The 27,712-nt window shown below is 42.9% G+C and overlaps 4 protein-coding genes across 4 annotated transcripts in view; 1 reads left to right on the plus strand and 3 right to left on the minus strand.

Annotated features, from left to right (window-relative positions):
- adgrf3a (adhesion G protein-coupled receptor F3a) overlaps nucleotides 1–12,975 on the plus strand; it is a 29,852-nt gene extending 16,877 nt beyond the window's left edge. The window contains exons 9-17 of the mRNA XM_064953242.1: nucleotides 2,577–2,792; nucleotides 3,220–3,474; nucleotides 3,620–3,760; nucleotides 5,818–6,002; nucleotides 6,862–7,056; nucleotides 7,204–8,526; nucleotides 11,070–11,111; nucleotides 11,517–11,552; nucleotides 11,643–12,975. Of these exons, the coding sequence (XP_064809314.1) occupies nucleotides 2,577–2,792; nucleotides 3,220–3,474; nucleotides 3,620–3,760; nucleotides 5,818–6,002; nucleotides 6,862–7,056; nucleotides 7,204–8,526; nucleotides 11,070–11,111; nucleotides 11,517–11,552; nucleotides 11,643–11,702 (2,453 nt within the window). The 3' untranslated portion in view covers nucleotides 11,703–12,975. The remainder of the gene's footprint in view (nucleotides 1–2,576; nucleotides 2,793–3,219; nucleotides 3,475–3,619; nucleotides 3,761–5,817; nucleotides 6,003–6,861; nucleotides 7,057–7,203; nucleotides 8,527–11,069; nucleotides 11,112–11,516; nucleotides 11,553–11,642) is intronic.
- LOC135525557 (ankyrin repeat domain-containing protein 66) lies at nucleotides 12,162–18,504 on the minus strand. The gene is made up of 3 exons (XM_064953243.1): nucleotides 18,361–18,504; nucleotides 17,703–17,931; nucleotides 12,162–12,303 (listed from the first exon to the last, which is right to left on the minus strand). Exons 1-3 carry the CDS (start codon nucleotides 18,497–18,499, stop codon nucleotides 12,162–12,164), a joined length of 510 nt encoding a protein of 169 aa, XP_064809315.1. The 5' UTR covers nucleotides 18,500–18,504.
- A 1,592-nt stretch (nucleotides 18,505–20,096) lies between these two features.
- On the minus strand, nucleotides 20,097–20,807 carry LOC135526894 (tudor domain-containing 6-like). The gene has a single exon (XM_064955562.1). The coding sequence runs from the start codon at nucleotides 20,805–20,807 to the stop codon at nucleotides 20,097–20,099; it is 711 nt and encodes a 236-aa protein (XP_064811634.1).
- Nucleotides 20,808–21,363: 556 nt separating this feature from the next.
- Nucleotides 21,364–25,745, minus strand: LOC135526895 (tudor domain-containing 6). The gene is made up of 2 exons (XM_064955563.1): nucleotides 21,559–25,745; nucleotides 21,364–21,415 (listed from the first exon to the last, which is right to left on the minus strand). The coding sequence occupies exons 1-2, from the start codon at nucleotides 25,743–25,745 to the stop codon at nucleotides 21,364–21,366; spliced, it is 4,239 nt and encodes a 1,412-aa protein (XP_064811635.1).
- Nucleotides 25,746–27,712: the final 1,967 nt, after the last annotated feature.

The raw sequence follows: 27,712 nt of genomic DNA on the forward strand, positions 1-27,712 counted from the left end.
TCTTGAACTGCACTGTTGGTTAAGGGCTTGTAAGTAAGCATTTCACGGTAAGGTCTACACTTGTTGTATTCGGAGCATGTGACAAAAAGTTTTATTTGATATGTATTTGGGGATTTTCTCCCATTCTTCTATGCAGATCCTTTCAAGCTCTGTCAGGTTGGATGGGGAGCGTCGCTGAACAGCTATTTTCAGGTCTCTCCGGAGATATTAGATCGTGTTCATGTCTGGGCCCTGGGTGGGCCATTCAAGGACATTCAGAGACTTTTCCCGAAGCCTTGGCTGTGTGCTTATGGTTGTTGTCCTGTTGGAAGGTGAACCTTTGCCCCAGTCTGAGACCCTGAAAGCTCTGGAGCAGGTTTTCATCAAGGATCTCTCTGTAATTTACTCCGTTCGTCTTGGGCTCCTGAGTGGCGCAGTGGTCTAAGGCACTGCAGTGCTAGAGGTGTCACTACAGACCCTAGTTTGATACCAGGCTGTACCACAACTGGCTGTTATCGGGAGTCCCATAGGGCGGCACGCAATTGGCCCGGGAGGGTTTGGCTGTCATTGTTAGGCCGTCATTGTAAATAATAATTTGTTCTTAACTGACTTGCTTAGTTTAATAAAGGCAAAAATATATATAATAATAATCTTGCCCTCGATCCTGACTAGTCTCCCAGTCCCTGCCACTGAACAACATCCCCACAGCATGATGCTGCCACCACCATGCTTCACCGTAGGGATGGTATTGGCCAAGTGCTGAGCGGTGCCTGGTTTCCTCCAGATGTGACGCTTGGCATTCAGGGCAAAGTTCAATCTTGGTTTCATCAGACCAGACAATCTTGTTTCTCATGGTCCGAGAGTCTTTAGGTGCCTTTTGGCAAACACCATGTGGGTTGTCATGTTTCTTTTACTGAGGAGTGGCTTCCGTCTCACCACTCTACCATAAAGGCCTGATTGGTGGAGTGCTGCAGAGATGGTTGTCCTTCTGGAAGGTTCTCCCATCTCCACAGAGGAATTCTAGAGCTCTGTCAGAGTGACCATTGGGTTCTTGGTCACCTCCCAGATCAAGGCCCTTCTCCCCCGATTGCTCAGTTTGGCCGGGTGGCCAGCTCTAGGAAGAGTCTTGGTGGTTCCAAACTTCTTCCATTTAAGAATGATGGAGGCCACTGTGTTTTTGGGGACCTTCAATGCTTCAGAATATTTTTGGTACCCTTCCCCAGATCTGTGCCTCTACACAATCCTGTCTTGGAGCTCTACAGACAATTCCTTTGACCTCGTGGCTTGGTTCTGCTCTGACGTGCACTGTCAACTTTAGGACCTTATATAGACAGGTGTGTGCCTTTCCAAATCATGTCCAATCAATTGAATTTACCACAGGTGGACTCCAATTAAGTTGTAGAAACATCCCAAGGATGATCAATGGAAACAGGATTCACCTGAGCTCAATTTTGAGTCTCATAGCAAAGGATCTGAATACTAATGTAAATAAGATATTTCAAAAAAAAAAGAAGAACATTTTACATTTTTTTAAATTAACAAAAACCCTTTTTAAACTTTGTAATATTAGGGTCTTGTGTGTAGATTGCTGAGGAAATATTTTTATTTAATACATTTTAGAATAAGGCCGTAACATAACAACGTGAAAAAAGTCAAGGGGTCTGAATACTTTCCGAATGCGATCTTGGCCTATATATTTTGTTCCTTCTGTCTTGTTCTTTGTGCATCTTGATTATTTTTATTTTTTGCATGACAGAGAATTGACTTAGAGTTGTAATGAAGGGATGTAAGGGCTATTACCTGAAACACATAACCTGATTCTGTTTATTTAGTGAAGGCTAGATGTTTATTTTTTGTACCTTTTTTTCTAAGTCGGATGGGTCTAAAGATCTGCTGGAGACAGCATAGGCTGTAGGGCCTACTGACCTTGGAGTTTGTGGGTGTGCTCTGTTCCATGCCAGCCTGGGCGGCTCAAGGCAGATGGGGTTGAGCGCAACCTCTGACAATAATAGTTGTTTCATGTTTTTGAGGGTTTGTTTTGGAAATGCTATTTAAAAAAGATAACATTTATCAAAGTCGTGGTTTATTTTCTTATTTTATTTTCTTCTTCTGGTGTATCGTCTAAAAGTGATTTATTGAGAAATGGAGGGTGGAGTGGGGGATGCATTAGTGGCCTCACAGTGGAAGCTAAGCAGGCCAAGTTAGTAGGGACACAGGGAGGGCTACACAGGGCAAAGTTTAACAAAGGCTTACTGCTCCTGTATTAAACTTATGTTAAATTGATTATTCTATTCTACTGAGCCTTTTTTCTTTGTCTTCGTATTATATCTTGTTATTTCTTATTGTCGTTGCATTGTCCAGAAGGAACCTGCAAGAAAGCATTTCATTGGACGGTGTATACAGTGTGTATCCTGAACATACGACTGATAGAACTTGAAACCATTTCAAAGAGCGTTACATAGAAAAGGGGGGAAACTCACCTCTTCCACCACCAATGTGTAGTAGCACCCTAAGGTGATGCACAGCTCACCACATATCCGCTAGCATGGTGGAGAGGTGAGAAGCTACTAAATGTTCTGTGTACTTTTCTCTTACAGGCGTTGTTGAGATCACAGTACCAGAAGGCCCGGTAAAATATGATTCTAAACAGACAATTGTCTGCCAAGCCAAGGAGGACATGAAACCAATCGAATGGGTTTTGAAAAGGAGTGATGGTAAAACATTTGACGTAACAACAGGCACTGATGCCACAGTGGTACCCACTAGTAGGACGACTGCAATTATCCTCAGACAGGCAACGGAGATCTGGGAAGGTATGTGTTATCTGTTATTTTCTATGGTGTTGTAGAAGATGATAGGACAGGTCACAGGGCCAATTAGATAGTGTGTGTGTTCCAAATGGCACGTTATTACCTATAGGATCTGGTCATAAGTAGGGCACTGTCAAAGGTAAAGGTTGCTACTTGGGACACATTCATTATTTGCTCATATTCATGCAATTTTCATATTTTTTCTCTATGCTGAAAGGTCTGTACGAATATAGGCCTACGGTTTGTGAAGTGGAGTTCGTTGGGTGAATTGCAGTCTTATGATGAGTCGTCTGAGGACTTGTGCTAGCTCCCATAACTAATGCCTAGGCTTTAAGTCAGTGAGCTAACGTGGTCTTGAGTCACGCAGATTAACTCATTGTAAGATAAAACAGTAAAACATGTTTCTCTTTTCATTTTCATTTAACTGCAGGGCTGTACACGTGTGTCTTCAATCCAAAAGCATCCAATGTGACCATAAACCACAAAGCCAGTGCAACACTAGACATAGCGCTCCTTCCACAAATTTACATTAGTAGCACGCCCCAATTTCCAGACTGTTACAAGAAATATAATGCAAATGATAGAATCTTTGTCAGAGTTCAATGTGAAATTATGAATAGCACTGAAAACTACAATGTGACATGGAATTACACCAACACTGAAACTCCATTAAATGAACAAAAAGGTAATTTTCTGCCCTTCATGGTCCTCACATGTTAATTACGCTATGTTTAAGACTGTATGTTATAACAATTGCTATTAAAATGCAATTAGGAGCACAGTTGAACACATTTGACAGTTATAAAATCTTGTAATTTATCTCTCCACAGATGTTACCAGTACTGGCATAACTTACAGGATTGATACGACTGTCAGCTGCAGCAGTTTACAAGAGCCAGCTGTAACGTGTACATTTATGAACATCCTGTCCCAAGAGAAAAATGCTACTGTCAATATCCCTGTTATCTACAGTAGGTTTTCAGTACCATTATCCAGCATGAACAGTGTATTTTGCCATATGAACAATTATGTTCTAAATTGGTACAGCGGCATACCTCAATCTTCTTGGAATGGCTAACAAACGCAAGCATATTTTCAGTGAAATCTAAGATAAATATACTGAACAAAAATATAAAAATGCAACATGGAACAATTTCAAACATTTTATTGAGTTACAGTTCATATAAGGAAATCAGTCAATTGAAATAAATGTATTAGGCCCTATCTATGGATTTCACATGACTGGGCAGGGGAGCAGCCATGGGTGGGCCTGTGATGGAACAGAGCCACCCACTTGGGAGCTGTCCCAGCCAATCAGAATTAATTTTTCCACACAAAGGGTTTTATTACAGACATAAATATTCCTCAGTTTCATCAGCAGTCTGGGTTGCTGGTCTCAGACAATCCCACAGGTAAAGATGCTGGATGTGGAGGTTCCTGGGCTGGCGTGATTACACGTGGTCTGCGGTTGTGAGGCAGGTTGGACGAACTGCCAAATTCTCTAAAACGACGTTGGAGGCGGCTTATGGTAGAGAAATTAACTTTAAATTCTCTTGCAACAGCTCTTGAGGACATTACTGCAGTCAGCATGCTAATTGCATACTCCCCTCAAACTTTTTTTGAGTGGCCTTTTATTGTTCCCAGCACAAAGTGCACCTGTGTAATGATCATGCTGTTTAATCAGCTTCTTGATATGCCACAACTGTCAGGTGGACGGTTTATCTTGGAAAAGGAGAAATGTTAATTAACAGGGATGTAAAGAAATTTGTACACACAATTTGAGAGAAAAAGTTTTGTGCATATGGAAACATTTGGGGATATTTTATTAAAGCTCATGAAATATGGGACCAACACTTTACATGTTGACTTTATATTTTTGTTCAGTATAGTATCATTTTTTAAATTCTTGGGTGAGTTCCAGGATGACTTCTTTACAGACGTTGCATTGCATCAACCATGGGTTGTGTGACACGTCATCGACTTCAGTCGGGCATCAGATTGCTATATCATATGATGTGGCTATCATCATATCCAGGTATCAGATTACTATATCATATGATGTGGCTATCATCCTATCCAGGTATCAGATTACTATATCATATGATGTGGCTATCATCATATCCAGGTATCAGATTACTATATCATATGATGTGACTATCATCCTATCCAGGCATCAGATTACTATATCATATGATGTGGCTATCATCATATCCAGGTATCAGATTACTGTATCATATGATGTGGCTATCATCATATCCAGGTATCAGATTACTATATCATATGATGTGGCTATCATCATATCCAGGTATCAGATTACTATATCATATGATGTGACTATCATCCTATCCAGGCATCAGATTACTATATCATATGATGTGGCTATCATCATATCCAGGTATCAGATTACTATATCATGTGATGTGGCTATCATCCTATCCAGGTATTGTGAGATCTGGCAGGCAGCTTCAAAGTAGTCGACCTGGAACTCAACCATTGTCTTGAACTTCTGAAACTAAGCAGGGTTGGTCCCTGGATGGGAGACCAGATGTTGCTGGAAGTGGTGTTGGATGGTCAATAGGAGGCACCCCTTCCTCTGGTCTAAAAAAAATATCCTAATGCCCCAGGGCAGTGACACTGCCCTGTGTAGGGTGCCGTCTTTCGGATGGGACGTTAAAACGGGTGTACTGACTCTCTGTGGTCACTAAAGATACCATGACACTTATCGTACGAGTAGGGGTGTTAACCCCGGTGTCCTGGTTAAATTCCCAATCTGGCTCTCATACCATCATGGTCACCTAATAATCCCCAGTTTACAATTGGCTCATTCATCCCCCTCCTCTCCCCTGTAACTATTCCCCAGGTTGTTGCTGTAAATGAGAATGTGTTCTCAGTCAATTTACCTGGTAAAATAAGGGTTAAAAACATGTATTTTTAAAAGCCACCCTATTTCTTGTTCATCTAAATGGTGTAAATTTGTCTTGAATATCTATTTCTTACTTATTGTCAACGATTCTGTTTATTTCCACAGGCAATTCAAAATTTTGTCCTGCTGAAGGTGACTGGTCAAACGCAAAGGCTGACTATACAGCGGTGCTGAAGTGTAAAGATGGTATTGGAAAAACCCAGAGACAGTGTTTGAGTGATGGAGTTTGGGAGGAGGAAATATCTAACTGTGTGAATGTAGATCTACATGACATCCTAATTGATTCACAGGTATTAAAACAAATCATCCTAATTGATTCACAGGTATTAAAACAAATCATCCTAATTGATTCACAGGTATTAAAACAAATCATCCTAATTGATTCACAGGTATTAAAACAAATCATCCTAATTGATTCACAGGTATTAAAACAAATCATCCTTATTGATTCACAGGTATTAAAACAAATCATCCTAATTGATTCATTGGGTTGAGCGTGCAGAGATTGACACAGAGACAGGGAGGCTTTAGTCCGAAAAAACTACTTTACTAAGACGGAAAATAAATATATCAAAGAAATAACTTGGGTTTTGCTCCGTCTTTCTTCTCTCTCTGGTGTCTGTCTCTCTCCCTTCTCTCTATTATGCACTTTCATAGTCTTTTTTTACATCTTGAGATGGGAAAACCTTTTTTTCTGAAGTTGAACATGTGCTCTTTATGACCGAATGTTAAAATTAGGGGAAATTAACCAAAAAAATGGGGGGGGGGGGGGGGGTCGAGTTACACTTCTCAAAAGGCACTGAATTGGTGGCTCAACCGTAGACCCATTCTTTCTAGAATAATAGAACTTAAAATGCCTCATGAGCTTAGTTCAACTGCTGTACCCACAATATATTATCTTTTTTTTTTCCATTGTTCGTAAACAATGTATTTGTAAACAAACACCGGCTTCAAAACATGGTTAAAACTATAATTTTGATCTTATTCAGAGTGGTTACATTTTTCCAGCCCCATCCCTCAGCTGTTTCCCAAAACAAGTGGCGGGGTGGCCGTATTGTCATTTAAATTACTTTTTGTTATTATAAAGGCATCTATTCTAAACTGCTCTAAACTGTAGTTTTTGTACGCATTTTCTTTCTATCATTACAGAACCTTGCAATAGGACTTGGATCAGTTGAGAAAAATTCTGCAAACATATTTTCACGTCTGAAATCTTCCACCGATAAATCAGAATCCATCAACACTTATGCTAATGTGAATGCTTCGGTGTCCATTCTCTTCACCATGAACAACGCAATCAACGAATCTCAAAAAAATTACACACTGAATAAGGCTCAATTACAAGTAAGTATAATCCAAAATCATCTTTACCAGAATGTTATTTATCTGTTCTTCAGTATGTACGATTTATAATAAAAGATTAAGTAAACAGAAATGTAAACATTTTTGTTTTTTAAATGAAGTCGACTAAAATATGACCCCCCTTTTCAGGATGCTCTAATATCATCCAGCAATCTTTTGGATAGCAGTCTTGGAAAGTCATGGGTTTTTAAACCTGACCTTGTCAACATATCCATGGCTGAAAGATATCTGATTTCTGTTGAGGGCCTGGTTAAACAGTCAGATGTCGAGAGTACCACCTACCAACACACAAACATAGAGTTGATTGGCTGTAAACCTCAGCCGGACAAAAATTGTGTGAACAAAGTGTTCAATGTCACCGTAACCATGGGGACTAGCTCCATGATGGTTAAAACTATAGGTTTTAAATCTCTCAGTAACTATCTACCAAAGCTGCAACAAACAGACGCTGATCCAAACAGCATCGTGGTGTCCACTTCCATTGGTCAAGGATCTGCAGATATCTCAATAGACTTCCAGTTGATCAATGAAAGGCCCCGCAACCACAAGATACAGTGTGTATATTGGGATTTTACAATAAGCCAATGGTCTGGTAAAGGTTGTGTATGGAGTGGTCCTGATAACGAAAACCATTGTGAATGCACCCACTTATCCTCATTCACCACCCTCATGTCAAAGAAACCAGAGAACCTTCCCTATATGACGGAGATAACCTATGTGGGCTTGGGCGTCTCAATTGTCTCACTTCTCTCCTGTCTAGTGATAGAATGTCTTGTGTGGAAATCTGTTGTCAAGTCCAGCGTGTCGTATTGTCGCCACACAGCCCACATTAACATCTGCCTGTGTTTACTGGTAGCTGACTGCAGCTTTCTCGCCTCAGCTTTTCCCAACATGATCCCAGAGAATTGGTGTCAGATCTTTGTGGTAATTAAGCATTTATGCTACCTGGCCATGTTCTTCTGGATGTTGTGCCTGAGTATCATGGTTCTCCATCAGATGATATTTATGTTCCATCAGATGAGCAAGAAGGTTTGCTTGGGACTGTGTTTTTCTGTTGGCTATTGCTGTCCACTGTTAATTGTTTTCATTACATTTATCACCTACAACAGTGGCCAGAAGGACTACTACTACACCACCGATGCTTGTTGGCTGGTTTATGGAGGTTTTTTAAAGGGCTCGATCTTTGCGTTCATTCTGCCTGTTGGCACTATTGTAGTAGTCAATGTGTTCTGCATGCTAGTAGTTATCATAAGGCTCCTGAGACCAAGTCTTGAAGTCAACACGAAGGATGAAAAAGAAGTGGCCAAAGGTATCCTAAAAGCGGTTGTCCTCCTAACCCCAATCTTTGGAGGGACATGGATTTTTGGATTTTTTGTTTTGATGTTTGACATCACCAAAGGACCTATAGCCTACCTGGTGAACTATGCCTTCACTCTGCTGAACGCATTCCAGGTAAGACTGAGATTAGGTTTGGGTCAATTCCATTTCAATTCAGTCAACTGTGTTAGAAGGGAATTGAATGCAACACTGACTAATATACAATTGTCTCTTGATCAAACCCTGTAATTGTATTTTATTATGTAGAGGCAGGGAGTTAGGAAGCAGGTGTAGAGTTTAATATAAACAAACATGTACAGATACAAAAACAAGGAATGCATCTGAACATGGAAACAGAGACAATAATGCCGGCTGGGAAATACCAACAGAGTGCTATATATAGGGGGAGTAATCAGGGAAGGTCCAAGTGTGCCTGATGATGAGGCGCAGGTGTGAGTAATGAATGGTTGCCAAGACCGACGGTTAGTAAACCGGCGACGTCTAACGCAGGAGGGGAGGACTAGACGACGTCTAACGCAGGAGGGGAGGAGTAGGAGTAGACGACGTCTAACGCAGGAGGGGAGGAGTAGACGACGTCTAACGCAGGAGGGGAGGAGTAGACGACGTCTAACGCAGGAGGGGAGGAGTAGACGACGTCTAACGCAGGAGGGGAGGAGTAGACGACGTCTAACGCAGGAGGGGAGGAGTAGACGACGTCTAACGCAGGAGGGGAGGAGTAGACGACGTCTAACGCAGGAGGGGAGGAGTAGACGACGTCTAACGCAGGAGGGGAGGAGTAGACGACGTCTAACGCAGAAGGGGAGGAGTAGACGACGTCTAACGCAGGAGGGGAGGAGTAGGAGTAGACGACGTCTAACGCAGTAGGGGAGTAGTAGGAGTAGACGACGTCTAACGCAGGAGGGGAGGAGTAGGAGTAGATTACGTCTAACGCAGGAGGGGAGGAGTAGGAGTAGACGTCTAACGCAGGAGGAGGAGTCTAACGCAGGAGGAGGAGTAGGAGTAGACGACGTCTAACGCAGGAGGGAGGAGGGGAGGCAGGAGGAGTAGACGACGTCTAACGCAGGAGGGGGGAGGACGTAGGAGGGGGGTGGTAGACGACGTCTAACGCAGGAGGGGAGGAGTAGACGACGTCTAACGCAGGAGGGGAGGAGTAGACGACGTCTAACGCAGGAGGGGGGGGTAGACGACGTCTAACGCAGGAGGGGAGGAGTAGACGACGTCTAACGCAAGAGGGGAGGAGTAGGAGTAGACGACGTCTAACGCAGTAGGGGAGGAGTAGGAGTAGACGACGTCTAACGCAGGAGGGGAGGAGTAGGAGTAGACGACGTCTAACGCAGGAGGGGAGGAGTAGGAGTAGACGACGTCTAACGCAGGAGGGGAGGAGTAGACGACGTCTAACGCAGGGGGTGGGGTGGTAGACGATGTCTAACGCAGGAGGGGAGGAGTAGACGACGTCTAACGCAGGAGGGGAGGAGTAGACGACGTCTAACGCAGGAGGGGAGGAGTAGACGACGTCTAACGCAGGAGGGGGGGTAGACGACGTCTAACGCAGGAGGGGAGGAGTAGACGACGTCTAACGCAGGAGGGGAGGAGTAGGAGTAGACGACGTCTAACGCAGGAGGGGGGGTAGACGACGTCTAACGCAGGAGGGGAGGAGTAGACGACGTCTAACGCAGGAGGGGGGTAGACGACGTCTAACGCAGGAGGGGAGGAGTAGGAGTAGACGACGTCTAACGCAGTAGGGGAGGAGTAGACGACGTCTAACGCAGGAGGGAGGGAGTAGGAGTAGACGACGTCTAACGCAGGAGGGGAGGGGTAGACGACGTCTAACGCAGGCGGGGCGGAGTAGACGACGTCTAACGCAGGAGGGGAGGTGTAGACGACGTCTAACGCAGGCGGGGCGGAGTAGACGACGTCTAACGCAGGAGGGGAGGAGTAGACGACGTCTAACGCAGGAGGGGAGGAGTAGACGACGTCTAACGCAGGAGGGGAGGAGTAGGAGTAGACGACGTCTAACGCAGGCGGGGCGGAGTAGACGACGTCTAACGCAGGAGGGGAGGTGTAGACGACGTCTAACGCAGGCGGGGCGGAGTAGACGACGTCTAACGCAGGAGGGGAGGAGTAGACGACGTCTAACGCAGGAGGGGAGGAGTAGACGACGTCTAACGCAGGAGGGGAGGAGTAGGAGTAGACGACGTCTAACGCAGGAGGGGAGGGGTAGACGACGTCTAACGCAGGAGGGGAGGGGTAGACGACGTCTAACGCAGGAGGGGAGGGGTAGACGACGTCTAACGCAGGAGGGGAGGGGTAGACGACGTCTAACGCAGGAGGGGAGGGGTAGACGACGTCTAACGCAGGAGGGGAGGGGTAGACGACGTCTAACGCAGGAGGGGAGGAGTAGGAGTAGACGACGTCTAACGCAGGAGGGGAGGTGTAGACGACGTCTAACGCAGGAGGGGAGGAGTAGACGACGTCTAACGCAGGAGGGGAGGAGTAGACGACGTCTAACGCAGGAGGGGAGGAGTAGACGACGTCTAACGCAGGAGGGGAGGAGTAGACGACGTCTAACGCAGGAGGGGGGGAGTAGGAGTAGACGTGACATCTTTTGCTTCTTCAGGTCACAAGGTTTTAATATTGTTGTTTTAAATCTCTTACAGGGTCTCTTCATTCTACTCACTGCATATTTTGGAGAAAAACCGGTAAGCTACTGAAAAAAGGTCCAATACAGCCGTTTTTATCTCAATATCAAATAATTTATTGGGTTGTGGGTTGGGAAATGCTGTCAGCATGGCTGCTGGCCTGTAAATATATCACTTATTGCTTCAAGCCACACCGCACCCACCAAACAGAGAAAACATACCTCAGTCAGTTCGAGAACATTTTGGGGAAACGTGTCATTCAGTACAAACTGTTTACACAACCATGCAAAAGTTTAATCTAACTGAACGCACCCACTCGGTTGGAGAAGAAACATTAGTGGGTGTGGCGTTTGGCTGGAGTGATGTGGATGGGAAACCAGGCAACAATACCTGATGAATGAGACTGAAATATGTAGCAAAACAAAAACCCATTAAAATAAAAAAATATGTATTCCTTCCAAACAGATTCGTGTTGCACTACTGAAATATTTCAACCTAAAAGTGAGTTTACAAATCACAATTTATTTGTCTAAACCAACTGGATGTAATGTCATAGCTAATTGATTATTTATCTATTTCACTCTTCACCAGCAGGTACAATCAGCAGTGAGTGAAAGTTCCAAACTGGCATCCACGATGAAGACGAAATGATATTTTAATCCATTTTGACAATTGTTTCTTTTTTTTTTTTAGATACGTTGTATATCTATACTGTTTATTCATCTAGGCTTAGGTTACATCTAATTTAAACCCCATACTAATCAACTGAAATTCTGACACTGAGAAAGTATGTGCAATGTCCTACATGTATCATTTATTAGAATTGTGGCCTTATTTTTCTGTTGTAATATAGCCTATATATTAGATGTTATGTAGAATGGAAAATTACATAACAGGAATTAATCATTTGGAAAATGAATTGCATAATGTATAACCTACACCTGTTTGTATCTATCGTAAGTGTCCAGAACAGTTTTTCATACTGTATGGCCAATGAAATGTATGTAATGTCTGTATTTTTCTGCCAAATGCAACTAGGGCTTCGTGGTGTAACATTTTAAAAATTGGTTCGGGTAAACTATATTAGCTGTTTTCCCAATAATGTTTTTGTTAATGAGGTGTGGTAATCCCTTGTTTTGCAGTCCTGTTTAGTTCCAATCTTCTCTGCTCCTCCCATTCCTTGTCCGTGTCGTCCAAGGGAAAGCTGTTTAACACTGCCATCTGGCGGTAGGTCCTGCACTCTGGCTCTGCACTGAAATATGATGCAGACAATCACATTCAGGAAGTAATCTACTGCACATAACAAACATGGGCTTGCATCCTAAAAGTAACACTACTCCTTACAAAGTGCACTACTTTTGACCAGAGCCATGGGAAGGGAATATAGTTCAATTTGGGAATCTACAATGATGGCCGTGTCCGAAATCGGTCTTGCCTACTAGGCTACTGACTAAAACTGCACGCGTCCTAATCATACTACATAGGATTTAGAACATACTGTTTAGTAAACATTTATGCACTAAACAACTAATATTAACATACGCTGCTATACTCACTCACCCTTACTGAGAATGCGTCATCTAATGCGTAATTGCATTGCTTCCTGACATTAGTTCATTCATTAGTTAATTGTGGTTCAGCACATCCTCTTATACCGCGTTCAAAACAACTCGGAAATCTCTGACAACCGACTTCAATGCATTCAAGGAAAGACAACTGGAAACTGGAGGGAAAAAAGAACGAGCTCCGACTGGGAAAGATCTTTTTGAACGGTCATCCAACTCGGTAACTCAGGCCTCTTTCTAGAGCTTCAACCTGAAAATCACAGACGTCATGATTTGACCTAGTTTTTTTTCCACATGTTGTATTGAAAGCATCATTACCTCATCTGATTATCAGCTGCAATAAATATTTTTAAAATCCATCTGTTAAACTAGAGATATGTTTTTTTGTATGGGCTGTGTCTCAATCCCCGGTATCCGCCACTTTATTGTCTATGATGCGCCAAAGTCGGCCTTCCGCATTTGTGGTGGAAGGTTGCAGAGCGACAGCGGTGTTCATCAGTCCAAGAAACATCCCGAAAATGGATCTTCTCACAAACGACTGTAGCATTTGGGCTACACACTAATATGACCCAACAAGTGTCACGGGACTCATCTGATAGTAACCCAGTACAGAGCCGAAAAATGAATGGATGTCAATAATTCATTTCTACTTTTTTTTAAAGCATACAGGTAATTCCACACTAAACTTGTTTTTTTTATGCACTCTGTCTGATAGCATGTGTTGGCGAGTAGTTTGCTGATGGCAACATAGTGAACAGAGTGGCCCATGGTGGGGTTATTGTATGGGCAGTCATAAACAACGGACAACGAACACAAATGCATTTCATCGATGGCAAATTGAATGCAGAGATACCGTGGCAAGATCCTGAGGCCCATTGTTGTGTCATTCATCCGCTGCAATCACCTCATGTTTCAGCATGATAATGCACAGGCCCATGTTGCAAGGATCTGTACACAATTCCTGGAAGCTGAAAATGTCCCAGTTCTTTCATGGCCTGCATACTCACCAGACATGTCACTTATTGAGCATGTTTGGGATGCTCTGGATCGACGTGTACGACAGCGTGTTCCAGTTCCCGCCAATATCAGCAACTTCGCACAGCCATTAAAGAGGAGTGGGACAACATTTCATAGGCCACAATCAATAGCCTGATCAACTCTATGCGAAGGAGATGTGTTGCACTGCATGAGGCAAATGGTGGTCACACAATATACGGACTGGTTTTATGATCCACGCCCCTACCTTTATTTAAGGTATCTGTGACCAACAGATGCATACTGTATCTGTATTCCCAGTCATGTGAAATCCATAGATTATGGCTTAATGACTGTTTTTCAATGGACTGATTTCCTTATGAACTGTTATCGCAGTAAAATCTTTCAAATTATTGCATGTTGCATTTATGTTCAGTATAATTCCCGAGGACGTAATTTTTCCAAAACATTGCCTCATTGACAAATAGCTTCCATGCTATGCACAATGGCAGGAGATAGTAGATCTACATGGGATCAGTGAACAGCAGCCTTCTAGTGTCAATACCACATTTATGCAGACTTTCATGTAGGCTATATAGATACCACCAATTATTGGTCATGGAAATTTGGTTAAAAGTCATGGGAAGTCATCGAAAAGTCATGAAATTCCATCTGTCAAAATGTGTATGAAACCTTAGCAGAGAATAATCAGGTGTCTCTATAGCATAATGTAATTTGGGAATTTCTGTCTAATGGACCGACTTGGAAAAAAAGTCCGCTCCTGCACCGCTTTCATCCCAAGACAATTGAAGGAAAACGGGCGTGTTCACAGTTCAGAGGCTGGAATTGAAGGAAAACGGGCGTGTTCACAGTTCAGAGGCTGGAATTGAAGGAAAACGGGCGTGTTCACAGTTCAGAGGCTGGAATTGAAGGAAAACGGGCGTGTTCACAGTTCAGAGGCTGGAATTGAAGGAAAACGGGCGTGTTCACAGTTCAGAGGCTGGAATTGAAGGAAAACGGGCGTGTTCACAGTTCAGAGGCTGGAATTGAAGGAAAACGGGCGTGTTCACAGTTCAGAGGCTGGAATTGAAGGAAAACGGGCGTGTTCACAGTTCAGAGGCTGGAATTGAAGGAAAACGGGCGTGTTCACAGTTCAGAGGCTGGAATTGAAGGAAAACGGGCGTGTTCACAGTTCAGAGGCTGGAATTGAAGGAAAACGGGCGTGTTCACAGTTCAGAGGCTGGAATTGAAGGAAAACGGGCGTGTTCACAGTTCAGAGGCTGGAATTGAAGGAAAACGGGCGTGTTCACAGTTCAGAGGCTGGAATTGAAGGAAAACGGGCGTGTTCACAGTTCAGAGGCTGGAATTGAAGGAAAACGGGCGTGTTCACAGTTCAGAGGCTGGAATTGAAGGAAAACGGGCGTGTTCACAGTTCAGAGGCTGGAATTGAAGGAAAACGGGCGTGTTCAAGTTCAGAGGCTGGAATTGAAGGGCGGGCGTGTTCACAGTTCAGAGGCTGGAATTGAAGGAAAAAAGGGGCGTGTTCACAGTTCAGAGGCTGGAATTGAAGGAAAACGGGCGTGTTCACAGTTCAGAGGCTGGAATTGAAGGAAAACGGGCGTGTTCACAGTTCAGAGGCTGGAATTGAAGGAAAACGGGCGTGTTCACAGTTCAGAGGCTGGAATTGAAGGAAAACGGGCGTGTTCACAGTTCAGAGGCTGGAATTGAAGGAAAACGGGCGTGTTCACAGTTCAGAGGCTGGAATTGAAGGAAAACGGGCGTGTTCACAGTTCAGAGGCTGGAATTGAAGGAAAACGGGCGTGTTCACAGTTCAGAGGCTGGAATTGAAGGAAAACGGGCGTGTTCACAGTTCAGAGGCTGGTTGAAGAGGCTGGAATTGCTGGAAAACGGGCGTGTTCACAGTTCAGAGGCTGGAATTGAAGGAAAACGGGCGTGTTCACAGTTCAGAGGCTGGAATTGAAGGAAAACGGGCGTGTTCACAGTTCAGAGGCTGGAATTGAAGGAAAACGGGCGTGTTCACAGTTCAGAGGCTGGAATTGAAGGAAAACGGGCGTGTTCACAGTTCAGAGGCTGGAATTGAAGGAAAAAGGGGCGTGTTCACAGTTCAGAGGCTGGAATTGAAGGAAAACGGGCGTGTTCACAGTTCAGAGGCTGGAATTGAAGGAAAACGGGCGTGTTCACAGTTCAGAGGCTGGAATTGAAGGAAAACGGGCGTGTTCACAGTTCAGAGGCTGGAATTGAAGGAAAACGGGCGTGTTCACAGTTCAGAGGCTGGAATTGAAGGAAAACGGGCGTGTTCACAGTTCAGAGGCTGGAATTGAAGGAAAACGGGCGTGTTCACAGTTCAGAGGCTGGAATTGAAGGAAAACTGGAATTGAAGGGCGTGTTCACAGTTCAGAGGCTGGAATTGAAGGAAAAAGGGGCGTGTTCACAGTTCAGAGGCTGGAATTGAAGGAAAACGGGCGTGTTCACAGTTCAGAGGCTGGAATTGAAGGAAAACGGGCGTGTTCACAGTTCAGAGGCTGGAATTGAAGGAAAACGGGCGTGTTCACAGTTCAGAGGCTGGAATTGAAGGAAAACGGGCGTGTTCACAGTTCAGAGGCTGGAATTCTTTTGGGATGAACATGCCAAAGTGCCCTACTTTTTGAAGGGAATCGTCAAATGAAAACATGACTGGTTCACATTAAAAGGTAACATTTTTACAGTTGAGGGAGGGGGGGGGGTCTCATACTGGCCTCTGTCTGGAGTCTCCAAATCACTAAGTCGGTCCCTGACTAGATGCAAAGCCGAAAGAGTATGACATCCTGGCAATTAAAGCCTACTGAATTTCACATTTTACTATTCACGTTTTTTTCGTACACCCAAAATGACTACTACTAAGAACGCAAGCAGGCCAACGGTATTCGGACACGGCCATTGATCCCCTCACACATCATTCAAATAAAGCAGTGAATCATATATTATTGTGCATGATGCAGAAATAAATAATGACATGTACGACATCACACATCACACATATCCCCTTAGACATAATAGAAATGAAGCTGTGGAGCAGTGGTATTTACTGTACTTAAACTACACTTAAAAGAAGTCTGTTAAGAGGGAAAGTTATTCTAATATCAATCACAATTCATTACCCACATTTTTAGGAGACGAGAATCAATTAACCACAGCAGTAAACGTTTGCGTGTCCAATTTGTAAGTCGCTCTGGATAAGAGCGTCTGCTAAATGACTTAAATGTATGTTAAATGTGTCAGAGCAGAGTAAAAGAAAAATATATTTTTTAAATCATCGAAATTGAATAAATATACTATAAATATACGAAACACAGTGGTGTAAAGTACTTAATTAAAATAGTTTAAAGTACTACTTCAGTAGTTTTTGGAGGTATCTGTACATTACTTTACTATTTATATTTCTGACAACTTTTACTTCACTACATTCCTAAAGAAAATAAAGTACTTTTTACTCCATACATTTTCCCTGACACCGAAAAGTACCTGTTACATGTTGAATGCTTAGCAGTACATGAAAACGGTCCACTCACATCCTTGGTCGTCCCTACTAAACACAAATGCTTTGTTTGTAAATTATGTCTGCGTGTTGTAGTGTGTAAATTAAAGAACAAAGACAATTGTGCCGTCTGGTTTGCTTAATATAAGCAGTTTGAAATTATTTATACTTTTACTTTATTTATACTTTTGATACTTAAGTATATTTTTGCAATTACATTTACTTTCTATACTAAAGTATATTTAAAACCAAATACTTTAGACTATTACTCACATAGTATTTCACTGGCTGACTTTCACTTATGTCATTTTCTATGAGGGGCGGCAGGGTAGCCTAGTGGTTAGAGCATTGGACTAGTAATGAAAAGGTTGCAAGTTTGAATCCCCGAGCTTACAAGGTACAAATCTGTCGTTCTGCCCCTGAACAGGCAGTTAACCCACTGTTCCTAGGCCATCATGAAAATAAGAATTTGTTTTTATCTGACTTGCCTGGTTAAATAAAGGTTAATTAAATAATGTATCTTTACTTTTACTCAAGTATGACAATTGGGTACTTTTCACCACTGACAATACATACCTTTCAAGAAATCGAACACAGTCATTATGTCCATAGACTTCTGCTATTCTTACTGGTTTATCACCAGAGAAGTCCTCTTTGTCTATGGGGGCGTGTAATGAGTGGAGCAGGCGCAGCACTCCAAGTCTCCCAGCCTCGGCTGCAAAGTGGGCAGGTGTCCATCCACTATCAGTTCTCAGGCAGGCTCTGGCTCCGTGCTCCACCAGAATTCTAACAGTCTCTGTCTGTCCTGGAAAACAGGGACTAAATGTGACAATAACGTATTTAAAAAATAAAACACAAGAAAGAGTCACACAATGCAGTTCATAATAAGCATTATTTGATAAATGATGTGTCCCCAAATGGCACTCTATTCCTTAAATAGTGCACAAATTTGTTCAAAAGAAGTGCACTATATAGGGAATAGGGCACCATCTTCAGTAGGTAAACGTTGTGGAACGTTGCAAATAGACATGTCAAACAGAACCCATGTGATTCCTTATTCTACATGTCAGAGAGGCATGTTTGTTCTATAAAACAGCACATCATTCTATAAAACAGCATGTTTGTTCTATATGTTTGTTCTATAATATATTTCTAGCTTAAAGTTCCACAACATTATACCCTGCTGAATGCAGCCCTCTTGTTTAGTGGACACAAACCTTCTAAAGACAACTACCTTTGGCTGCTGCCCAATGAAGCGGTGTCTTGTAGTTCCAGTCTATGTCTCTGTGATTGGGGTTACATTTCTTCTTGTTCAGAATCTCCTCCACTAGATCAAAGTCTCCAGCAGCAGCTGCCTGGTGCAACTCTGTCATTTCTAACGATTGGGGGGGAAAAAAAGAGGTTGCCAAGCAACATTCAACAAAACAAGAGGGTTGTCTTACAGCATCAGCTTCCCCTTCCCCAACCCTTAACCATTAGTGGGGAAATGCAAAACTGACCCATCAGCAGGGCAAAAATGAACCAGTAAGTATGTTTGCCCACTGGTGGACTGGGGGGGGTTTACACATTAGCTCAATTCCCAATTCGTTTTTACTTCCTGATGTGTTTACTTGTACACTCCTCCCTCAAGGATTAAAATTAGATTGGTGCAGGAAGGAGGAAGTAAAACTTCCTGGTTCAAGGCAGAATTGGATTTGGGTTAATTGATCCTTCTAATCGTGAAAGGGAAATCTAATTCATACATGACTACTATGCAAAAATGTTTGACAATTATGGCAACAAACTGACCAAAAGTAGGCTATTTGAACTTGAGTATAAAACTACAAACAATAATTTTGATAATGCATTCAGTCCCATTTTATTGCTTTTAATTCCAAACGAGGTACAATGTCATGACATTCCAAGACAGATACTAACACGGTCATTGAAACATTCTTTGAAATTCCCATCTACAAGCTTTTCAAAACCTGTTGTTTCCAAGTGCATTAAGTTTAGTAGCAGTTATATTGAAAACTAGTCAGTCACATGGACAAAGATAACACAGATCACTGGCATAGGAAAACTCCAAATGTAAACGTTTGGGGGGAGAAACAACAAGTGGGAATCCCAGACACCACAAATAAAACAAGATCATTCAATCAAGATCATTCACCACATAACATATTCAAACAGGTACAAAAACATTACATGGTATTTTGAATCTGAAAATAGTCACATTTTCTTACATTTTATTAGACGCTCGTCCAGAGAGACTTACAGGAGCAATTAGGGTAAAATGCCTTGCTGAAGGGCTTGTTAACAGATATCACCTAGTTCGCTCGGGGATTCGAACTAGTGACTTTTCGGATACTGACCAAACGCTCTTAACCGCTAGGCTACCTGCCACCCCTGTAGATTTGTTTGCAGCCATTAATGTCTACAATGTGCTAACATATACAATCTTGTGGATCCAACAACTTCATCACTTCTAAAGTCTTGATGCAAATTAGGACTAAAATCTGACCAAACCAGATTCAATCATCAGTTTCTTCCAGTTGACAGTGACAATGATTAGCCGCTTCCTCTGAAAGGGAAGAAACATGAATTTACATTATTTATAATGTACATGCATATAATGTATACTAATGATTGACTTGAGATTATTGATTGATTTTGTCTTTACAATGTGGGGCATTATTTTTTATTTGCAAACTAAAATTCCCAATGGGATAATAAAGTTTAACATTTGAAATGTATGTATGTATGTATGTATGTATGTATGTATGTATGTATGTTTAGTAGTATTACTAAACAATATTAGAATTCAAAAGTTTAAAAACTTAATCTGAAGCACAGGTAACCGTCAACAGAACAAAAAGCGAAGAGTTCAAATTAACTCACAAGCATTCTATGGAGACATCAGTGAAATACTACATACCCTTTACTCAGAAGTGGATCACTGTACAACTCTCAATAAAAAGTTGAGAACATTTACAAACCTGATTGAGACTCGGTGGGGGAGCTTCTCCAGCAAGTCTTCATGAAGTCATTCACAATCAGCTCCTCACACTCTACTTTCACTTGGTACTGAGGAATGGGGAGCTTGTTATTATTGTCCATGTCCTGAACTGTCACTTTCAGCGGCTTATCAGCAAGGAGCTCATAAAACCCATCAAGGGCATTGTCATCCCAGCTGCCTTCTGAGTTCTCAAATTCAGCGAGGGAACACAGAAAGGCCTGAGGAGGGTGTTCTAGTAGCTGAGGTGAAACAGACTTCAAAGACTTCAAATCAGTTTCTGACTCATTTCCATAATCCACAAAGACAACAGAGATAACATCCATTTTGCTAACAATCTGAGCTCGATACCATTGCTCGTCTTCGGCAAAGAGAGCCAGACAAAGGCTTCCAGGGCTCAGGGTAGACATGAGGACTGTGTCCTTATGCTCAGAGTTTCCAATGAGCTGACACACTTTAGAGATTTCAGCAAGCTCCTCAGAGTTTGCATACTGGCACCAGAAATAACCAGGGCCCGCTATGGAGGAGGCGTACACATCCAAAGTCTGTCCCAGGAATATATCCAGTTTCCAGAATTGCAGCAATGTATTATGTTCTCTGTCACTCCTCTCTATCTGGGATGGCAAAGATCCAGAACTTGGGCTTTGTCGGCCAAGGTGAGCAGAGTCTCCAGCTGAACAACACATATTTAGTGAATCTGTTAGTATGATGTTCTGGTCCAGACAGACCTCCCAAGTGGATCCGGTGTCTTTGATGAACTTACATTCCCATTTCCTTGCACTGTCCGCACCTGCAACTTTTTTGAACTGGCAACTAATTTCCTGCTCCAATCCTTTGTATTTAGTGTCCACAAGTCCACTTAAAGAACAATGGATGCTAAATCTTGGGTGCTCCAGGAACTGGGTGTCCAGCCTGCAAACCTTGAGGGGTGAAATGGATGCTTCATTACCAAAGTCTATGTATTGCACATGAATTTTGTCTTCTCCATTTGTTTCTAGAACGACTGCACGATACCAGGAACAGTCATCTGGAAACTCAGATTTCACCAGATCCCCTGGCTGCGGATTGGCAACGTTCTTGAGTGCAACACCATCTGATTGGTCAGAATTGAGACTTTCCACAAGAGAGAACAGACACTTTTCATCCTCTACTAATTGAACAAAGAAACTTGATGGACTGTTGCATTGTGAAACATAGACATCTGCTTCCCAACCTGGTTTTATTGATCGTTTTGGAAGAGTTTCAAGTTTGGGGACACTCTCGGAAGGAACATTGGATCCACTTGAGGAGACTCCTGCAAGACCATTATAAGAGATTGTCCTGACTGCCAGAGTGTCTCCTGAACATTGCGTGATGCTTGGTGATCTATCCATCACTGGAACCTCAGTGTAATTCAATTTGGGAGTTATTTCTTGTGTAAGACGTTTATACTCAGACCGGTTCAAGGTTTCATTTGAAATGGTCATGTCAGAGGAGAAGAGCTCGTCAGCACACTCTGTTTTGCTGTGGACATGCAAATCAGAGCAATGCAAGTAACTCCTCATCAAGTCGTTGATAACATGCTCCTCACACTCCACTTTGACCTGGTATTGTGTGGGGAGACTTTCCAGATCATTATACATTTTCTGAACTGTAACTTTCAGTGGTTTGTCAACGATAAGCTGGTAAAACTCATCAACAGTGTTGTTATCCCAGGCGCCTTCTGGGTGCTCAACTCCAGCCAGAGAACACAGGAAGGCCTGAGGGGTGCTCTCTAGTAGCAGAGGTGGAATTGACCTTATCGCCTTGAGATCAACTTCGGACTCATTTCCATAGTCCACAAAAAGAACAGTGAAAAGATCATTAGTTTTGTGAATGATCTGAGCTCGATACCATTGGTTGTCTTCAGCAAAGAAAGCCAGACAAGGACTTCTGGGGTTCAGGGTATCCATTAGGACAGGGTCCTGCAGGGCAGAGTTTACAAACTCTTGAACAATTCTTGAGATCCTGTAAAGTTCCTCAGAGTTTGCATGTTGACACCAGAAGTAGTTAGGTGCAACTATAGAGGATGCATAGACATCTAAAGCCTGGTTTTGGGAAACGCTTGGCTTCTTGTACAGCAGGGGAATCGTGTTTTCACCTGAACAAGACAGTTGTGATACATCTGCTCTGCCTGTTTGACTAGCTTCAACTAACGAATGTGCCAACACAATACCTTGATCTTCTAGACTGACCTCCCAAACTGATCCGGTCTCCTTCATGAATGTGCATGCCAGTTTCTTCTCAGCGTTTTCTGTTGTTGTAGCCTTTTTGATCATCGATGTGACATCTTCCTCCCATGTCTCTTTGTTGTTAGCATTAGTTATTCTACTAAGTACACAGTGAGTACTGAACCTGGGATATTCTATGAACTGCTTGTCGAGTTGTTTCACTTTCACGGATGGAATAATTGCTTCATTTCCAAAGTCTATGAATTCAACATGAACGGTACCATTCCCAGGTTTGCGCCTAACAACTGCACGATACCATGAGCTGTCTTCGGGATACTCCGCATTCACCAAGTCACCGAGCTGCAGTTCGTTCAAGTCAACTGGAGTGGCATCACAAGATGACTGTGAGCCATTTAGTTCCTCCACAAGAGAGAATATATCATCTTCATCCTTTGTCAACTGAATGAAGAAACTAGAGTGGCTGTTACAGTGTGAAACATACACCTCTGTTACCAACCCTGGTTTCAAGGATCTTGAGGGAAGGTCTGTGAGTTTGGAGAAACGACACATCTGTCCGTCATGTTCAACCATGGGCTTCTTTTCAGGTTTGTCCAACAGTGACTGCTGATGAGGAGTAGACTGTCCAGCTCTTCTTTGCGGAGATGTGAAACACATTGCAGTGCTACTGTGCTTTATTACCGTCCCCCTCGCAGCCCAATCCTGAGATGTTGGCATTGGCACACATTCTGGCAAATTACATTTGGTCTGAAATTGATCTGTGCATCTTGAAGTAGTTGATAGTTTAGAGCTCAGAGAAGGCGATTGGACTAAAATTATTTCTTTTCCCGGTCTCGCCTCTTTTAGCTTCTCTCTCACCATCTCATTTATATGTGTTGTTCCGTCATACAGTTCAACTAAAAGCTTTCCACCAGAGTCTTTAGCCACCACTATGATAGTAAAGCGCAGGTCTGTGGCATGCTTTTCAAACCAGCGGTTGACCTCTTGGGATACATCTTCTGGAACACCAAAGAGTCCAAATGGAACAGCTTGCACAGGAACTGACATGAGCGAGACGGCTTCTACAGGACAGGGAAGGATGTCTGATTGACTCAATGTGACTGTGTCCCCATAATCCACAAAGTGAACCTCAAGGGTTGGATGTGTTGCTTTAATCTGTCCTCTGTACCACTGGTTATCAGTGTATTTAGCAAAACAAACCATTTCTAGTGATTGAGGACAGTTTGTGCTCTGCAGTGGTTGGTGGCAAAAATGTTGAAGATCTTTTGTCAATTTGTCATTCACATGAGAATTTCTTTCAAGCTGGCCATAGAAGTGAGCAACACTTTTTGCACTAGTTATCCACACCTTCTCTTTCCCTCCAACTTCAATGTTGTGTAATGAGAAGTTTTCCGTGTCGGGCGGGGCAGAAGAAAGTGGAGGAGATTTTAGAGGTGCTGGGGCCTTTACTCCTTTCTGAACCAGAAGTTTGCATGCGCTTTGAACTGGTGTTTCAATATCTACCATATTAATCACCAAGCCTTGGGTGTCACGCATGACTGCATGTATGGTGCATTTCAATCCTACATTAGATTCCACTGCTGACTCTACAAACTTCTGGAACTCCGATGAGGCAGCATCACTCCACTCTGCTGGAGCAGGACTTGTAGGACTGTTCAGATTCTGCAGGAAACACTGAAAGGCCTGGGTCTTCAGTCTTCGAAACACTGGGTCCAGGGGGCGCAAGTCCTGCAGAGAGACACGCCTGGTTTGTCCGTAATCTATGAACCGCACATCTACATGGGGAGACTGATCATTCTCAACAATCCGTGCTCTGTACCACATACCATTGTCATGATGCAGAGCAACACAAATGTCTCCATCAATTTGCTGTGGAGGACTGGAAGTATAATGATACTGCATTTCTTGCATAAGGATCTGAAGACTTGTACTCTCCTGTGCCATCTGGCACCAGAATTTTGCCGGACTTTCAATGCAAGATACTTTGACTTCCAAGGTGATTCCTACCTGGAACCAATGTTCATTGAGGACAGTCTCTGTTGCTGATGGAAAGTGTGGAGTGGTAAGGGGATGCACACTGTTTTGTATGTCTGTGGCAAAGCTTTCCTCTGTGACTCGTGGTGGAGGCCTCTCTGACTCCAGAAGACATCTTTCTTTCACTCCAAAAAGATTGTTGATGTTTACATTGTCGTCTCCATAGAGTGTCACACAGTTGATGCCCTCTGACAAGTTGTGATATTCAAATTTGGCAATGACAGTCTTGTGCAGCAGCACAGATTTCAGATACTTGATTTCATCCACTGTCCATCCAATGCCTCTGTCCTCAATACCGTGGAGGGAGCAAACATAAGTTACAACTGGCATTCTGAAGAACTTGGCAGGCAGTGGTCTGATGTCAACCACATGGACAAAGTCCGTCTTCCCATTATCGACAAGTAGTACTTTCACAGCACTCTCTGATCCAATGTCCTGCTGTAGCAGAGATCGATACCACTTGCCATTGCTCCCTCTTGCTGCACATGGAGCACCTGAGGCAGTCTGTCTGGCCTTGCAAAAAGTAGATCTTCCTTCATAGTATTCATTAATCTGCTCAGAGAGTTTCTTCAGCTCCTGAGAGAAAATTGAGAGTTTGCAGAAGATACGGTGTGGGTTTATCACCTCTGTAACTTCCACAGTCTCAATGAAGTCTGTTAGCAGTTCTGGATAGAAGAATTGTTGAAACTTCTCAATTTCTCTCCCAGTATCAGTCCGTTTGTGTGACACTGTAGGTGGCAATGTCTCCGTGGAGGAGACCTGACTCTTTGGAAAGTTCAGAGACGATAGAACAAGTTGTTTGAACTTGTCACTGGGGAGTTTTCTGGCAAAGCCGACTTCATACATATGTTTGTTAATGATCGGAATATTAAGGAGGACTGTTCTGTCTGGCATCAATACATCCTGAACCATTCCATTGACCGTTTTGCCGCAAAGAGACTCCAAAAAATCGGAGGCTGTTGGAGTCCATTTGTTTTCATGGGATAAGGGGGATACATTGGCAAGAACACAGAACTCCACTTCTGGAGGTAAAAGAAAACAGTCATTCTGACCCCATGCTAAGGTGTTGTTTGTAGCAACATGAGCTCTCCCTTCATCAATGAGAAACACATTGTAATGATGCCCATGTCTAGAAAGTATCCTAGCTCTGTGCCAGGTTACATTCAGATGAGCTAGACACAAGTCTCCAGGGTTTCCTTCTGATTCACAAAACCTCTGTCTGGGAATCTGAACTCCCCTTCTCATTTGCTGGTAAGCATGTTGCCTTTGTTGATCAAAGTTTCCCCACAATTCCACCAGAGAACAGATAGGATTTAGGTTTACCCTTGTAATGAGAACTGTGACTTGGGATCCTGGAATTGGCAATCCAGGAATGGAACACATTTTGAGTAGAATTCAGGGCGGGTCACAATTAACCTGGGAATACAAAAAAATAATTATTTTATTTAACCAGGCAAGTCAGTTAAGAACAAACTCTTATTTTCAATGACGGCCTAGGAACAGTGGGTTAACTGCCTGTTCAGAGGCAGAATGACAGATTTGTACCTTGTCAGCTCAGGGGTTTGAACTTGCAACCTTCCGGCTACAAGTCCAATGCTCTAACCACTAGGCTACCCTGCCTCCCCGAGTTAGATATGTGGATGGTAGGCTACACAGGACGTTGGTGGAGAACGGGCTCGTGGTAATGACTGGAGCGGAATAGTATCAAACAAATTGTTTCCAGGTGTTTGATGCCATTCCATTTGCTCCGTTCTGCCATTGTTATGAGCTGTTCTCCCCTCAGCAGCCTCGTGTGTTAGGCTACCACTTTTACAATTACATTAAGCAGACACTCTAGACAGAGCGACTTAGTCAGTGCGTTCAACTTTTGCAATGGACATATTTTTTTAAATATATGGTCATCCATATGATATATACTTTCATATCATTTCTTTGATGATATATGACAAAAATATATATCTTGCATATGAGACTGTTTTTGTTCAAAACTAAATTAGGAACAAACCAATGCTTATACGTAGTAGGCTACCTTGATCATGAGAAGATAAAAAAGTATGCACAACACAATATGATAGGTTGCCACTTAAAACAGATGGAAAAAAACATAAATTATAATTGCAAAAAATAGTTATCGAAAGCACTCTTTTATCCCGGAGTCGTCTCTTCACTTGACGTTGAGACTGGTGTTTTGCGATAACTATTTAATGAATCTGCCAGTTGAAGACTTGTGAGGTGTCTGTTTCTCAAACTAGACACTCTAATGTACTTGTTCTCTTGCTCAGTTGTGCACCGGGGACTCCCACTCCTCATTCTTTTTTCAGTTCTGCCCACACATTTTCTACAGGATTGAGGCCACAACTTTGGAAGTTTATTTGGGGTCATTGTCCATTTTGAAGACCCATTTGTGACCAAGCTATAACTTCCTGACTGATGTCTTGAGATGTTGCTTCAATATATCCACACAATTTTCCAGCCTCATGATGCCATCTATTTTGTGAAGTGCACCAGTCCCTCCTGCAGCAAAGCACCCCCACAACATGATGCTGCCACCCCCATGCTTCACGGTTGGGATGGTGTTCTTCGGCTTGCAAGCCTTCCCGATCTTTGTCCCCATGTGCAGTTGCAAACTGTAGTCTGGCATTTTTTAAATTATGGTTTTGCAGCAGTGGCTTCTTCCTTACTGAGAAGCCTTTCAGGTTATGTCGATATAGGACTCGTTTTACTGTGGATATAGATATTTTTGTACCCATTTCCTCCATCATCTTCACAAGGTCCTTTGCTGTTGTTCTGGGATTGATTTGCACTTTTCGCACCAAAGTAAGTTAATCTCTAGGAGACAGAACGCGTCTCCTTCCTGAGCGGTATGACGTCTGCGTGGTCCCATGGTGTTTATACTTGCGTACAATTGTTTGTACAGATGAAGGTGGTACCTTCAGGCATTTGGAAATTGCTCCCAAGGACGAACCAGACTTGTGGAGGTCTACAACTTTTTTTCTGAGGTCTTGGCTGATTTCTTTTGATTTTCCCATGACGTCAAGCAAAGAGGCACAGGTACACCTCCAACTGACTCATATAATGTAAATTAACCTATCAGAAGCATCTAAAGCCATGACATAATTTTCTGGAATTTTCCAAGCTGTTTAAATGCACAATCAACTTAGTGTATGCAAACTTCCGAGCCACTGGAATTGTGATACAATGAATTATAAGTGAAATAATCTGTCTGTAAACAATTGTTGGAAAAATTACTTGTGTCATGCACAAGGTAGATGTCCTAACAGAGTTGACAAAACTATAGTTAACAAGAAATGTGTTGAGTGGTTGAAATACGAGTTTTAATGACTCCAACC

The sequence above is a fragment of the Oncorhynchus masou genome, chromosome 32 (genome assembly GCF_036934945.1).
Source record: "Oncorhynchus masou masou isolate Uvic2021 chromosome 32, UVic_Omas_1.1, whole genome shotgun sequence".
NCBI lineage: Eukaryota > Metazoa > Chordata > Actinopteri > Salmoniformes > Salmonidae > Oncorhynchus > Oncorhynchus masou.